This window comes from Alosa alosa, chromosome 5, assembly GCF_017589495.1.
Source record: "Alosa alosa isolate M-15738 ecotype Scorff River chromosome 5, AALO_Geno_1.1, whole genome shotgun sequence".
NCBI lineage: Eukaryota > Metazoa > Chordata > Actinopteri > Clupeiformes > Clupeidae > Alosa > Alosa alosa.
The window spans coordinates 3,557,560-3,573,055 of NC_063193.1; the positions used below are offsets into that span (position 1 = coordinate 3,557,560).

At 39.1% G+C, this 15,496-nt stretch overlaps 1 protein-coding gene across 3 annotated transcripts; it reads right to left on the reverse strand.

Moving 5' to 3' along the window:
* On the reverse strand, nt 1–7,296 carry tmed7 (transmembrane p24 trafficking protein 7). 3 transcript variants are annotated; one of them, XM_048243401.1, is made up of 4 exons: nt 7,259–7,296; nt 6,716–6,913; nt 6,173–6,418; nt 1–2,018 (listed from the first exon to the last, which is right to left on the reverse strand). In XM_048243401.1, the coding sequence occupies exons 2-4, from the start codon at nt 6,881–6,883 to the stop codon at nt 1,782–1,784; spliced, it is 651 nt and encodes a 216-aa protein (XP_048099358.1). In that variant the 5' UTR covers nt 6,884–6,913; nt 7,259–7,296; the 3' UTR covers nt 1–1,781. The 3 variants fall into 3 exon arrangements, with proteins under 3 accessions (XP_048099358.1, XP_048099359.1, XP_048099357.1); XM_048243402.1 differs by lacking the exon at nt 7,259–7,296 and adding an exon at nt 7,030–7,246; XM_048243400.1 differs by lacking the exon at nt 7,259–7,296 and having other exon boundaries at nt 6,716–7,015.
* Nucleotides 7,297–15,496: the final 8,200 nt, after the last annotated feature.

A 15,496-nucleotide genomic window follows, 5' to 3' on the forward strand; every position in this document is an offset into this window, starting at 1 on the left:
AAAAGTCACACAGACTTTATTCTACAGAACTGGATAAAGACAATGTACATTGTCATTTTCATTTTGACAAAAGCGTATATCATAACTGAACTTGTTTGTTTTCATTTCACATTTTCCAAAATCCCATTACACTGGCATATGCTCTGGTATATGATCAGGAACTTGTGGTGTGTGTTGGCTGATGTGTGCATGATTTGAAATGTGAAGTGGGTCAGGGTGAGGTGTACAATAATGAATACACTAATCAGATGACAACAGAAGTACTGTCTGAGGAAATACCTTTCCCTCTAGTGACTTGATGACTGACAGCATCACATGAGGGGAGAGTAATTATATCAATAAACTGTGTGCAACTGAAAACAACCAACATAGTAACAAGAAGTCAAACTGAGCAGGGATTTAATTACCTCTTCACCAGAGTTAATTGCTCAGTTTCACCAGGACATTTTCTGACAGGAGCCAGCGATTCTGAGACTAAACCACAGCCTTTCCTTTCCTGATTTAATATGAGTTGAAATATCACTGCTGAACTCAGACTGCACCTTTTCAGTGCATGAACCTACTAGACAGATCCTCCAACATAGCATTTTCAGTGCAAGAACCGAATTGGCAACTTATATTTCTCTGTCTGCTTCTACGGAACACTGTATGAATTTGCATCACATGCAATTACATTAGGATTGACCTCCCTAATCATCCCATCAGCGCTCCCAGAGGCCTTGCAGAGTAAGTTCCACGCTGTGTATGAATTCTAAGCTTGAATGCAAACCTTAATGTATTGTTGAAAAACTAAGCTTGAAGCATATAAAGACAGTAGGTGTATTTCCAACAGAATTATCAGCCTCCAATTTTTTATATTGTGTTATCTGTGGTTGGGAAACTGAGCTATTGTGACAAACATAAAAATAATTCAGACGTTAATGGAAAAGAGCAGGTTAGCTGCTCATCAGCCCAAAACAATCCAAAAAACCCACCCAATTCTCCCAAAACACACATCTGGAAGGAAATAGAATTAACCTGCTTCCCATTTTCATATCAGTGCTTGCTTTAAATAAAAAAAATAACTGAAAGAAATAATTTAAACAACCATGAAAATACAGCTAAATGGCAACCAACATAATTATATTCTAATATAATAAATTCCTTTAAGTCAGACCTGTGTTCTATGTCAGAATATCTCTCCTAATGTAATAAAAAATAGTGGTTAAGACATTGCGCTGTTGAGTTGACTTATTGAAAACTATTTTGTGTTTATGCTTAATATCATTAAATGTTGTTGCAAATTCCAATAACCTGCTTATAGATATGCATCTTATCTTTTAGGGCCAATTTACAGTGACAAATTTTGTTTAAGCAGGCTGGAATTTCAGACAAGAGAGGTGTAGCTGCAGTCTGAATGCAGGACGTCTATAGGGGTATTTCAAATCATGCAGATTCAGTGATGGGTCTGGTTCTGTGTCTGAATTCTTTTTTTACATTCAGATATACATAAAAAATAACATTACATCCACAAAATAAGTTAAGCCATTAGGTCTTTCACCGCAGTGTTCAAATATTTGTTTGGCTGTTAAAAAAAAAAAAAAAAAAAAAACTTCACATTGTAGCACTAAAAACAAAACAGAAACATACAAAAGCAGTCAAACACATAAAGAAACAGAAACCCTCTAAGCCACTGAGCGGTGGATCAGGGCCTAGTCTACTGAAGTCTCCATAATGGAGAGCAGTTATCATGGGAGTTGTGGGAAGGGGGTCAGACAATGCTGAGGGCAGGGGAAACAGCATTAAGAACCAACACGTGTAGTGGTGGTTTTGCGATCAGAGAAGAAGCTCCTCAACAGCACTACTTGACTGATGCTAACCACCAACAGAATGATAGCCTCGCCGATGGACCAGAAGGCCACTCTGGTGTTAAGGTCCTCAGCCCGGCTGCGGCCCTGAGCCTCTCTTAAACGGAAATGGGTCTGGTAGTCAATCACCGACTTCAGTGCCTCATGAATGGATACACATGCAGACTCCATCTAGGAAGACAGGCAAAAGGAAAGGGCATAGTTTATTGCATGGTCAATTTAGAAGTTTTAATGTGCTGCTTTATGGTGTGACAATGAAATATGAAGCATATAAAAGCTTGTGAGAACAATTAGCTTTCTGAAGACCTAACCCTTTGTGCCAGCTAGTTTCACTAAATATTTATAAATACTTATTATAACACTTTTTTTACTTTAGCGTCAGTGCACTACCTAAGCTTGTCCTCTGGTCGCAAATCAGTGGGCTCTTACGACGGAGTGCTGTGCAGATGTGGCTGAACGTTACAATGCAAACATGCATCACATTTAACCAGATCTGCACAGCATGGCAAGAAGTCAAAACGCACCCACTAATTTGCTCATGTTCATGGCAACTGGAAGACCAATTAAGGTAACGCATTGACTTTATCAACCGTCTGTATTATAACCTCTTTGTATACTTTCAAAGTTAACAATACTTCAATTGGTCTGTAGGGACCCTCTCCACATAATTGCCATATAGTAGGGCTGTAACGATACAAACCAAATCGTGAATTTGGTCTATCATGATTTTTGACCCATAGTTCAATACATACCTCGATTTTTTGTGTGTGTGTGTGTGTTTATCATTTTATTAAATAACATTTCAATAATTTGGAACACTAGAGGATTAGAATATTTGAAAACCTGTATAAACTGGACTGATTTGAACAGGGGCGCAGCTACCCATTTTTTGAAGGGTATGTAACAACAAATTGGCACCCCCCCCCAAAAAAAAAAACACAAACAACTAGTAAAAGTAAAACAAGTAAAACAAAAAGGCCAATAATGTATTACATATTATTATTTTTTAAGAAATTCTGCCGATTTGAACTTGACTATAACTAAGTTCGGCAAGCTTAACTTTACATGTCATAACATCAACTAAACAAGTCACACATTCATTCTATCACTTGTGATATGAACGTAGCCTATTTCCTACAACTAGAAGATAATTGGCTATGTTATACTAAAGTTCCACAGTTAACTAGCTAGCAAGCTAACAGTTTTACATGGGATATTATGGTACATGTAGCTTTGAATGTTCTGTGAATTAATAACTAGAACGTCAACGTGTGAGTACTAGCTGTCTTTCCCATTGGAATCAATGATATAATGTTAACTTGTTTTCCGCTAAAATGGGGCGTGATGCAGATTAAATGTATCTTTATGATGATGCCAAAGTGGCTTTGATGCTCCGTTTCTTGTCCTCAAACTGCCAGACACTTCCTAGTAGCAAATAGTCTAAGAACTTTACTTCCTCCTAGTCCTCCTCCCGTAGTCGTGGAGATAAGCTAATAAACACCAGCACAGTTGTGAACCTCCGGCAGTCGGCTGAATGGTGTTTTAAATTGCTGTGGACACCAATGCCGACATGAGTGCGATGAACTCTGCTTTGGACATTCATTTACATTTGATTCCATTCTTTTCAACTGAACTCAAAGATAATGAATATAGTATGAATAAGTTATAGTATTTATATTTATAGTATTTTATGTTTGTTATGGCCTTTATAATGTGTGTACATTTTGTGCATGCACTTCTGCGGTAGCATTTATTTCAGTTTATATCAGCTATATTTCTGAAGAATAGGCCTATATTGTGTTGCCTCAAGGCCTGCTGCACATCTTTTGAAATTTGATTTGAAATAATCAAATAGACCTACGTCTAAAGTTAAGTTAATAAAGTAGGCTAACTTGCTTTGCTTTCATTTGAATCCCAATCAAGATACACAATAATTGCTTTATATTGTCAATATGGACTCCTGGAAAGTTAAGAAATGTAAAATAATAGAATTTTAATCATGTGATAAAATATGTGATTAATCATGATTAACTATAGGAATTCAGCGATTAAAAAAAATTAATCGTTTGACAGCACTAGTAATTTTCCTATGATCCAGATGGTAGTTTGTAGGGGCACTCACTCAATCCACCTGTTGTCAACTTCAGACTGTAACACTTTTGCCGTTCTAGCTAGCTCATCAGAATAGTTATATGACATTGTCAATGAACAAAACCACATGGTTTTGTTTCACTGAGCGCAGCCTATAGACTGTGCTTTATGGCGCAAGAGGAAATGATGATCCTGCAATGTCATGCATGCTCTGCATTTTGGTGCGAGTCAGTCCACTCTACTTCAGATGGTCCAAAATGCACCCGCACATCTGCTACCTAAATAGCACCAGATCACCTTATTTTAATGTCACTGCACTGGTTACCTGTAAAATTTAGAGTGAAGTACAAATGTTTTCCTTTTCCTTTTTTTTCTTTTGTTTTGAAAGCCATATATGGACAAGCTCCAATGTATATTAGTGAACTATAACATCTAATCGGTCCTTCTAGTACACTGAGGTTTTCTTACAAACTTTTACTCTTGGTCCCCATCAGTTAAGCTTAAGGTGGGGATCACAGTAGCCAGCGACAAGCGGCATGTTTCCTATTGTTCTCTATGGTTCAGCAGCGGAACGGTGGCAACGCTGGTGTAACGCTAGCGTTGAACAAGCTGAGCGTTGAACTTGGTTCAACTTTCAAAGTGCAATGCGGGCGTATTCAATTGTCAGTTGAGGCAAACCGTTTGTGTTACCATTAGAACGATATAGAACTTATTATGGTCTGAGCATTACACTTGCTGCTGCCGCTTGCCGCTGGCTAATGTGATCCCATCCTAAAGGTGACTGTGACTTTTTCTGTAGTAGGGGCGAAATTATGAAATAGTCTGCCTTTCCCTGTTAGATCTGCCCCAACCATTGGTCTTTTTTTTTTTTTAAGGGTATATTTATATGTATTGTTATTTTTTTTTTTGTTTGATTGTTTCTCTGAACGAGTTTTCTGGTGTTTTGTTCAACTAGGGCTGGGCGATATATCGATGTATTTTAAAATGCGATATGGAATTAGACCATATCGCATATATCGATATAGTTCAAATTTGTGCTGTGATCCTTGCTCCACGCAAGCCGCTGACCGGAGCTCTCTGCACTGCTGTGAAACTGCACGCTACTTTTCTCATATAAATATATTTATTTCAGAAAAAGATTGGCCTATTTTATTTTATAGGCTATTTTTATTTAAGATACTTTTTTTTATTTAAATGTGCACCTTACAGAGCTTTGATTTCAAAAAAGGCACTCCAGTTTTATGTTTACATTTAATTGTTATTTGAGTAGTGAGTTTTCAATAAAACTACTCATATTTGACTGAACATTTCATTTTACAGCTCTAACTTTGCGAAAAAAATATCGGGATATATATCGTATATCGATATTCAACCTAAATATATCAGGATATGACTTTTGGTCCATATCGCCCAGCCCTATGTTCAACCATATGTTGTTTTTAACTGTGTTCTAGAAATCACGATAAATATTTTTGTTGGAACTGGTAAAACAGATTTTACTGTTTAACTGTGATATCTTCCATTTCATAATATAGTCTGTAGCTTTCAATATGTCACTATTTCCAGTTTGCTGATTCGACTATAATAGTAGTCGAAGGCTGCTGACACAGTTACAACTCTGTAAGTTGTAAGTCATCAGCAACTTGTATCTAGATTGTACCCAAATACCCAATTTAAAACACTATGCAACAATTTGCCACTTTACAAGAAAAGCTTTTATCTGGCAATTAGTTTTGGCATCATGTCCAAATACATTATGATATATGGTCAGGTGAAGGATAGATAAACACATGTGTCTTTCCCACGAGCCATCCAGGATCTGCACTATGAAGTTCCGGGTAGGAACACACAGCACAGTGTGTTTCACAGTGAGACATTGCTGCCTATATCACCAGACAACATTCAGCATGTCAGAAAGCCTCTGTCAACAAGGCTCTGGGTGGTGTTTGCATGCCTTTTAAGTAGCTACCGTGTTCGTTTTAGACCATGACTCCATAGTGCTACTTTAATGCAGTATTTCATTATAGACCTTTTTCACAGCAGCCATTTTGACATGAAAAAGTAGGACAACCTCAGGTGTTACTGATTATGTTAATGAAGTCACTGTTCAATGTGTGTATAGCACAATTACAACCTTAATTAGTGTAATTCCTAACACCTGGGTCTGCCATATTTTATGTAAAAAAATGGCTGCTGTGAAAAAGGTTCAATACTCCAGCCTGTGCCTACGCAACCTGTGTGAGGGCGGTGACTCTGTTCTCGTTGGGGAAGAGGGGAGGATCATCTCCGACTTGAAAGTCAAAGTATACAGTCTTGTGGGTGAATGTGGAGAATTCATTGCTGAAACAAAACTTGAAGGTGCCGTTCTTGGCGGCTGTGAACGTGAAGCTGTCATACTGCTTTTTCATCTCCTTGTAAAGCACAGTTCCGTCAGGGTCCTCCAGGCGGCAGTCGACATCGTAATGCCCCCCGGTAACGACCTAAAAGATGACGTTCAAATTTCAATACGCAAATGAATGGACCAGCACTCAATGCATTTGACCAGTTGCAAGCATACAGTAGCAATGTCCAAGTTACATGACTACTCAGTTATAGTACCATGTCTGCTTCTACATGCTCATCCAATGGCCATATTTAATGTGTATAACGTTAGGGATGGAAACAATGCCAACATTCTGGAAAAACTAGCTCCCTCCGTCAAATGTTTCCCCATCAACCTTCGTAGAGCCTACGTAAAAACTAGCTAACGAAGTTCACCTAGTGAAGGAGTCACCTACCTGAAACTCCAATGTACATTTCGTGCCAATGACGATGTCTTCATAGAAACACTGCTTTGCATTGTCGGGAAGCTCGAATGTGAGCTCCGAAGTAAGCACCAATCCACAAAGTAAATGAGCACAGAGCACCTGTACCCACATCCTGACACGACGACATTCACCCATCATAGCAGTAGCTAGTATTTGCCAGCAAGTACCCTGGAATTGAAACAGCTGTTTATGCATCAAATGTAAAAATACACTTAGCAACACGAATTACAGCAATCAGAACCTTTAACATTGTGAAATGTCACACGGCACGAGTCACATATCACCCTGGACGGAGCAACCCAATATCCAGTCTTGAATGCTATGCTAGCTCTTGCTCGTTTAACCAGCCGGTGGGGAAGTGGGACCAATCAACAATTGGGAAAATCTGTATATGGTAGGGGCTAACTTGTATTTTTTACATAATCATATTGCCACGTAAACGGACAAAACTGTTCACAAATAACTATAATTTAGTGTACGGCGTTGAAGGAACAATCCTGCGATTTAACTTACCTCAAATGCAATGACCCGGATGGCGGAAGTACATGTACTTCCTGGCTACGTAGCACCATCGCAAAGGCTTTCTAGTTGTCAGATGTGCCACTATCCGATTTTCTCTTACTAGCTGTTCATTTGCAGCTCTCCTGCGCATTATTTTAGGGCCTACTTTATGCTATGCATTACATGCTTTACAAAACAACCACAAAATACATATTTCAAATAAACAGATTTTTTTGCAAAAAGAAAACAGAGCTGTTGAAACTGAAGCACAACCTTCCATTAGGAAAACAAAGCGTAGTGTAAATGTAAGATTTTGCATTGTAGCCTATGCTAAATACATTTAAACATTAATGTCTGCTAGGGACACCAAACAAGCCTAGGTTGTGCAAGATAAGCAAGAAAGTTTCATAACAATTTTTCAGAAGTCCTGGTGTGTCATCAGCATCTGTTTCTTTGGTTTAGGCCTAATCTAGGCTATAGCTCAGGTTCACGTTTCAGTTATTGCTATGACAAGAAATGTCGTAATTGTTACCTTTTTGTGTTTACCTTTTTGTGTTTGTGTGATTTGTGATTTAAGATTAGACAGACTTCCAGAATTATGGAAACCAATCACTTCAATAATTATGGAAAAACAATATTACTAGATGGCAGGCATGTATTTATTTACATGTTAGTCTCTGTCCTCACTTAGGACTATGTGATTTTAAAGTGTGTGGTAGGTAGCCTATTTAAGGCCATCTATTAGCAGAAGTGGAATATTATTCCTAATGATGGAGTACAATTACCTGTAAATACGAGATATTCTGTCTTCATTAACTTTGAACCCTTTTTTACAACTTTGGGAGCACAGGCCCAGTCATGTGCCTGCCTTGGTGTGCTGCCACTCTATAGTAGTTCTCCCACTAGCTTAGAAATGCAGTAGTATTCATTTGCACTTTAGCAGCCTGATAACTGGATGCTATACAATCTAGCTTGAATGCTAGGTCTATTAGGTACATGATCGTAGGTACATGGTTGTTATGGATCCAAAGCCTAATTGCAGCCTGGTTTCTTTACTTGCTAAATCCAAACAAAAACATGCTGGATCTAAATTGGCTAGCACATTCTTTTTTCACCATAGTGTGTATACTAAAGCTTTGTTTGTGGATATTGATTTTATTTTATAGGCCTAACATTCAAACACAAACAAAGAAAAAATTGTAACTGCACACTCAAACTTCACATGCAATTATTTACTGACAGCAGTTTCAGTGGTTTTTGCTTTCATCATGGATATCAAACTCTGTCTGTAGTTGGTTGGCACCTCAGAATATATAGCTGTGTGTTTTTCAAATACATTTTCAAATTCATTCAAACACGTCACATTTGCTGCTACGGTAACCTGCTTTGTGTAAAAAAGTGTAGGCCTACTCCTGCATTAGACTTGAATTCTTCATCTTGGGCATGGGAGGCAGCGTGCTAGCAAGGAAGCTAATCCATGGGTGTTAGTTTTAGTGTTTGTTGCTAGAAGTTGTCTTAGTTAAATTAAAGCCAATACACATTCAACTATCTTCTCATGATCTGCTAGCTAATTTAAGTATATTTTGGGCCAATGGTGGCCTAATAAACAACAGGAACAACCACCACAACACAACAATGTGACAATGCAACATTTTTCTCCGGTCATTATATCTTTGCCTGTTCCTGTTCCTATTCTTCGGCTTCTAAAAAAAAATCACATTCACATGTACTGTTTCCAGGGGGAAGGGCAGAAGCCATTCACCTTATTCAGGCAGCGGCCATTGTAAACCAAAACAAGACTACAGGGTACACAAACCATAGGATTGTTGTGTTCTATGCATTCGCCAGTAGGTGGCGAAAACGCATTAATGATATTCAGTGTACCCATTAGGCTCCTTTTGGTTTACACAGTGGCCGCCACCTGAATAAGGCGAGTGGATTTACAGTTTACAGTTAAGTAACAGATTTACAGTTCTTTAAAATGCAAATACTCCACAACTGTAGAGGGAGCCCAAATGCATGTATACATTACATTACATTACATTTGGCTGACACATTTTTAACCAAAGCGACTAACAACATGGTAAACAGTTTAAGCTTTTAAAAAAAAAATTCTCAACAACCAGGACAACCAGGACAACCAAAAGGAAAGTCTTGGAGTTGGCATAAAAGCACCTGAAGGATACAAGAATGTCTGGTATGTTGAAAGCAAGACTGAATTGTGGCATCTGTTATAAATGTTCTATCTGGAAGAAACGACGCACAGATCACTCCCTGCCTAACAACATCCCAGTGGTGAAGCGTGGTTGTAGCAGCATCATATTTGATTGTTTTTCAGTGGCAATGACCGGGCAACAAGTCATTAGTCGTTTTTACACGGGGACGTGGGCGGGGGTGTATGCTATCTATGCAACCCACCACATACTGTATACATTATAAACATGAACAACTAATCATCTCATCAGCAGCAACAGGAGCAACATCAACAGCAAAGGAGAAAGAAGACATGGGGAGTCCTTTATTGGAAAGACTGGCCAGAAAACTCAGTGACCTCGGTTATTCACGGTACAAAGCGCAGGTCACCAGCAAATTGAAATGCCTGCGCAAAAAGTTTAACAGCGTTAATGATCACAACGGCAGAAGTGGCAGGGGAAGACTGGATCGGCCATATTTCGACCTATGCTGTGCGATTTGGGGGAGCAGCCACTCGGCCAGCCCTGTCGCTCTTCAGAGATGGGGTTCTTGGGCAACATGTTCAAGGACATCCAAAGGGACATGCAGGCACAGTCCTCCCTTTTGTGGGACATGGTTGCCAGAATTCCAGCTCCTGTTCCAGAACACATACCCCACGCCACTACCGTGCACCTGCTGCGGCTCCATATCACTCTCCTCCTCCACCATTCCCCAGCTTCCACATGGATGAGTCACATAACGGGCATTCTGTGTTTTATCAGCAGCTGGACTGATCATTTTGTCATTTTTTAATTTTGCTATTTTTAAAAATATTTTTTTTAGCACTGCTCATTTTATATGTTGCAGCTACAGTATAGGCCTTTTTTTTTGTTAGAATGTTTTATGTAATGTTTGTAAATAGTTAAAGCACATTTTCATTCGCCAGCCAGATCATATGAGTGCGTGGGGCACATTTCGACTTTTGATTCATGGAAAATTAATAGATTTTTGCAAGCTAAATAGGTGTATAGCCTAAGTTGGTATATACTACAGCCTACTACATCAACGCAAATTGACCAAGAAGAGCAAAACGTCTTTGTCTACAGCGTTTAATATCATTGAGTCTTTCAACTTCAAACTGCTCCCTGCTTCTCTTCAATTTCCCTTCTAAATTACTTTTTATTGTCCGTATAGAGATATCCTGAAGGAAAACCTGCTCCAGAGTGCTCGAGACCCCAGAGGGGCCCAAAGGTTCACCTTGCAACAGATTAATTCAGTCACAGAGTTTTCCAAGTACCCTAAGCACATGGCTATTTGGAAAACTCTGTGGATGTCTTTGAAGGGCCCAACACCCTGACTTGAACCAAATTGAATGTCCACCAAAAGGTCCCCATCCAATCAGAGCTTGAGAGGATCTGCAGAAAGGATTAGCAGAAAATCTTCAAATCATGTTCAAAGCTTGTCGCATCAGGAAGACTCACCAAATATGCTTCATGTAATGAGGTCTGAACATTTTTAAGTCCTTTTTTCATTATGGGATAGGTTACTTCAGACCAATGAGGGGGAACTGAATTTTTAATGATTTTAGCATAAGGATATGAAAAAGGGAAGGGGTTTGAACACTTTCTGAATGGACTGTATCAAGGCCGTAATCATAATATACTTTGAGGGGGGCATGTCCACACCAATATTCAGCAATGCACAAAATGCCACTCCCCTCCAATATCTACACAAATTGTTACGTTACAGCAGTATCACTCACTGTTAAATCACAATTCAGTAGTGATCACAAACTGGAAAATGATACGCTAGATAATTAAGTAACTGACAGAAAGGGAGTGCAGAGGTAAGATGATCTCAGTTAAGTGAAGAAATACCAGGCCGACAGCCTTGCCTAGATCGGCAGAGATGGCAAAAGTACTCACTTCCCATACTTAAGTAGAAGTATAAATACTTGTGTTAAAAAATACTCTGGTAAAAGTAAAAGTACTGATTTAACTTCTTTACTCAATTAAAAGTAACAAAGTACAGGCTTGGAAATTTACTTAAAGTATAAAAGTAAAAGTAGTCTTGTGAATAACAACAATTTTTTATGGTACCTGGACCACACAAATGTTACCAGAGTGCAAGAGTGCCAGTCTCTTTTTAAATTCTCCCATAACCTGTTGGTCCATTTCTAGCTCCCTCCTCAAGGGATATGATAGTTATGGTAGTAATTTGTTCGACTCTCACTGGCATTAGATAGAATGGACCCATGAAAATGGGAAAACAGTATGATTATTGTTTTTAATTGTTTATTGTTATTGACATTATATTAACATTTTTTAACAATATTTATAACATAAATAAACATATCACCTCATGTGTTCATGCATTTGTATCCCCTGCCATGCACATTTGGTATCCCCCAATATTGACTTCATGATATGGCCATGCAATGTATGTTAGGCCTATTGCGATTTTTAAGATGTCCATCCTCCCTCACATGAGCCCAGAAACTGACCCTCTTCAGACAAAAAATCTTCTGAAAATGTACCTGTATGTTCTAAATAAAGATGAACCATCCATACATTTTCAGTATCAGGAATGTAGGCCATTTATGTTAAATGGGACAAAGATGGAGCAAGAGGATGAGGGCTACAGAGAAGGTTTCCCGTAAATGATGTCATATTTCACTCCACTTCACTTTCACTTTTACTTCTCTTTCCACCATAACAGGAATGGGTAAAGATATGTTACCAGAGTGCAAGAGTGCCAGTCTCTTTTTAAATTCTCCCATAACAATTGATAACAAGCATCTTGAATTGACCACATTTCAGCCCTCTAGGTCTATTGATATGATTTTAGAAACACAACTGAGCCCTAGCACCAGGTCTTGCAAAGCTGTGTGCAAGATCAATGTAGAATGAAAAATAAGTACTTTAGATCATTATTATGACCGCCGCACAGCGAAGCGGCGGTCATATAGGTTTAGTCAGATTTTTTTTTTTTTTTTTTTTTTTTTTTTTTTTTTTTTCTTTTTAGCATGCCCAAATTTCCGTCAATGATTCCCGGGACACTGAAAGACCGGGGGGTACACGAAACTTGGTGGACATGTAACCCCACATGGATAGCATGGAACCATCGTTTTCGTTTTGATCTGTAGCCCCTCCGCTGAATTGGACCCCCGAAGGAGGGTAGGGCAGACACAGTTTTCTGTGAATATCTCGAAAACCGTAGGGTTTAGGAGGACCATTTTTTTTTGTATGTTGATCTCAAGGGGCCATGTCAACCCATTCCATAACCACTCATTTCATGTATAGCGCCACCTAGTTAAACACAAAATTGGAAGTGTAGGATCATTATGACACCCTATGTATGCACGCCAAGTTTTGTGGAATTCCGTTCATGGGGGGCCACACAATAATTTAATTTATGTTACTATACACCAACTGGCCTGTAGGTGGCCGGAGACAGTTTTCTGTGAATATCTCGAGAACCGTAGGGCCTAGGAGGTCCACCTTTTTTTTGTATGTTGGTCTTAAGGGGGCATGTCAACCCATCCCATTACCACTTATTTCATGTATAGCGCCACCTAGTTAAAAATTAAAAATACAAAAATGAGGTGTTTTCATCTCAATATCTCTGGCTGACAAGGTCAAAACTGCACGAAATTAAAAGAGTAGGATCATTATGACACCCTCTGAATGCATGCCAAGTTTTGTGTACTTTCGTTCATGGGGGGCCTTACAATAAAATAATTTATGTGTACATTTAGTGGATTACACCAACAAGGATTCGGGACACTGAAAGACCGGGGTACACAAAACTTGGTGAGCATGTACCCCCACATGGATAGCATGGAACCGTCATTTTTCGTTTTCATCTGCAGCCCCCCCGCTGGACTGGACCCCCCGAAAGGAGGGTAGGGCAGACACAGTTCTCTGTGAATCTTTTATGGTATGTTGGTCTCAAGGGCCCACATCAACCTGGCTCATAATCACTCATTTGTGATTTTCCCCGGTAAAAATGAAAATCAGTAGGATTAAAAAGAAAGCCAAAATAAATATTCATCATCATCATCATCTTGGCTGCATTTTCAGTATTGGGAAGAAGTAGTCGTTTGTCCACTAGATGGCGATCGTTGCAGTGAGGCGTAATTTTGTTGGAAGTTAAAAGTGGGTTGGAAAAACAATGGGACTTCATACAAGGACTGTAATTTTTACATGGCGAACATCTAATAAGGATAGGACAATGTTCACATGAAGTGTAATTCCCATTTCTTCTTGAAGCGAAATAAATCTAAGGATGTTTTCGGACATGCTTGGTTTTTACTGCAGAATGCGTTAATCTTGTAATATCAATAAGGACCTAGGTAATGTTACCGTTAAGCGTTGGTTGAGTGATGGAGGCATTTGATTGATTGCATTTGTAGAAAACTATAAATGCGGTTATACCAAACAAATTGATAGCAGCACTGTTTGTATCTTTCGACTGTCATTTATTGCACGTGCTACAAAATCATTCTGTGCAATGGAAGATTTACCAACGTTACACCGGGTCTGATACAGTTTTGCCTATACATGCGTGAGACTGAGGCGCCTGTTTATTTTGTTTTAAGTGCGTGCAGGGTGTGAGAGGGGAATCGATGTGCTTTGATTACAGCTTGGTAGTTGTAGTCTGTGAAATTAAAAAGCACGTGTGTGTGAAGTATCCAAACAATGACACCTTCATTTCATTATGGCTGCTTTAGCAAAACACCTTAAGCTACTGTGTAGTGGGTCCCATTTAGAAGTGGCTACTTCATTAGGCTTTCCTTGACTCATGGAGCTGCGTGAATGTTATTACAACTTTTCGGGCCACGATATGACAGTTTAAGTCCGCTTGATACTGTAAGGTAAGCCATTGGTTTCAAAGGAGATTTTATTTGTGTAAGCCAGCATAGCCTATTGACAATTTATGTTGTCAATAGGCCTACCTTATAATCCTACCTGTAGCTTAGGGAAGCTAACAACTTTCTATTGGGATCTAGTTTGTTAGTTACCGTTTTGTCATAACTCCCTGATGCATTTTTGCATTTAGAATAGCCAGAGCGTGTATATCTCAATCGGAAAATTAAACAATATCGGTGCCTATGGACTAGGCTGGGTGAACCCAGCCTGATCTGCCCGCTATTTATTTTTTGATTTTTTAAAAGATTGAGCTTGGTCTGATGAAAGCCAGACTAGCCATGGACCTCAGTTAAACAATGCAAGGGAACATGAATCAGCCTATATTTGCACTAACAATAACGGACAAAAGCTTTTCAACTTTGGCCCGTTAAAATGTGTATGAACAGTCTAGCGACGCAAGTAGTAATTATCCTGAACTATCTGTCAAAATAAGCCCCGCCCCCTGAAACGTCATAAATCACGTCATAACCACGCCTCCTTTTTATGCAAATTAGTCATGTGGTTGTCACCACGTGTTGTTTGTTATTGTTATTGTTTTGTGAGTCATGTGACAGTCATGTGACTGGTGTCAAACCCCTGGGCAGCCATATTGGATGTAAAGTCATGTGACAGTCATGTGTCTGGTGTCAAACAATGCCACGCCCCCTTGGCATCCATATTGGATGTAGTGTCATGTGACAGTCGTGTGACTGGTGTCAAACCCCTGGGCGTCCATATTGGCCCCCAAACCCCCATGTGTGTTTTGTGGATAATGGGGAATCAGATAAACTTTGTAAGAGTTGTATAGGAGTGTTAATAGCTGGAAATAAACTTATAGTATGCTACTAGCATAGCCAATAACCTGTTTAGCATGTTGTTAGTGGTTTTGGTTGAAAAATGTGTGTTAGCTTAGGCGCTACGCATTGTGATGTAACCTTTATAACTGAAATCATGGAGGTCTTAGGTGACGAAAATGATAGTCTATGATCCCCCTACTTTGTAGGGGTGGTGTTTTGTCCGGGCATGTCTCTGAGTGTATTGTTTGAGACCCCTTTCATGTGGGGTCTGCCTACTACTTTCATTACACTAGTGCTGATAACATTGTAAAAGAACTGTATGGTTTGTCAGAGTTTCTGGTTGGTTTTATGATCGAATCTAAAATGTATTT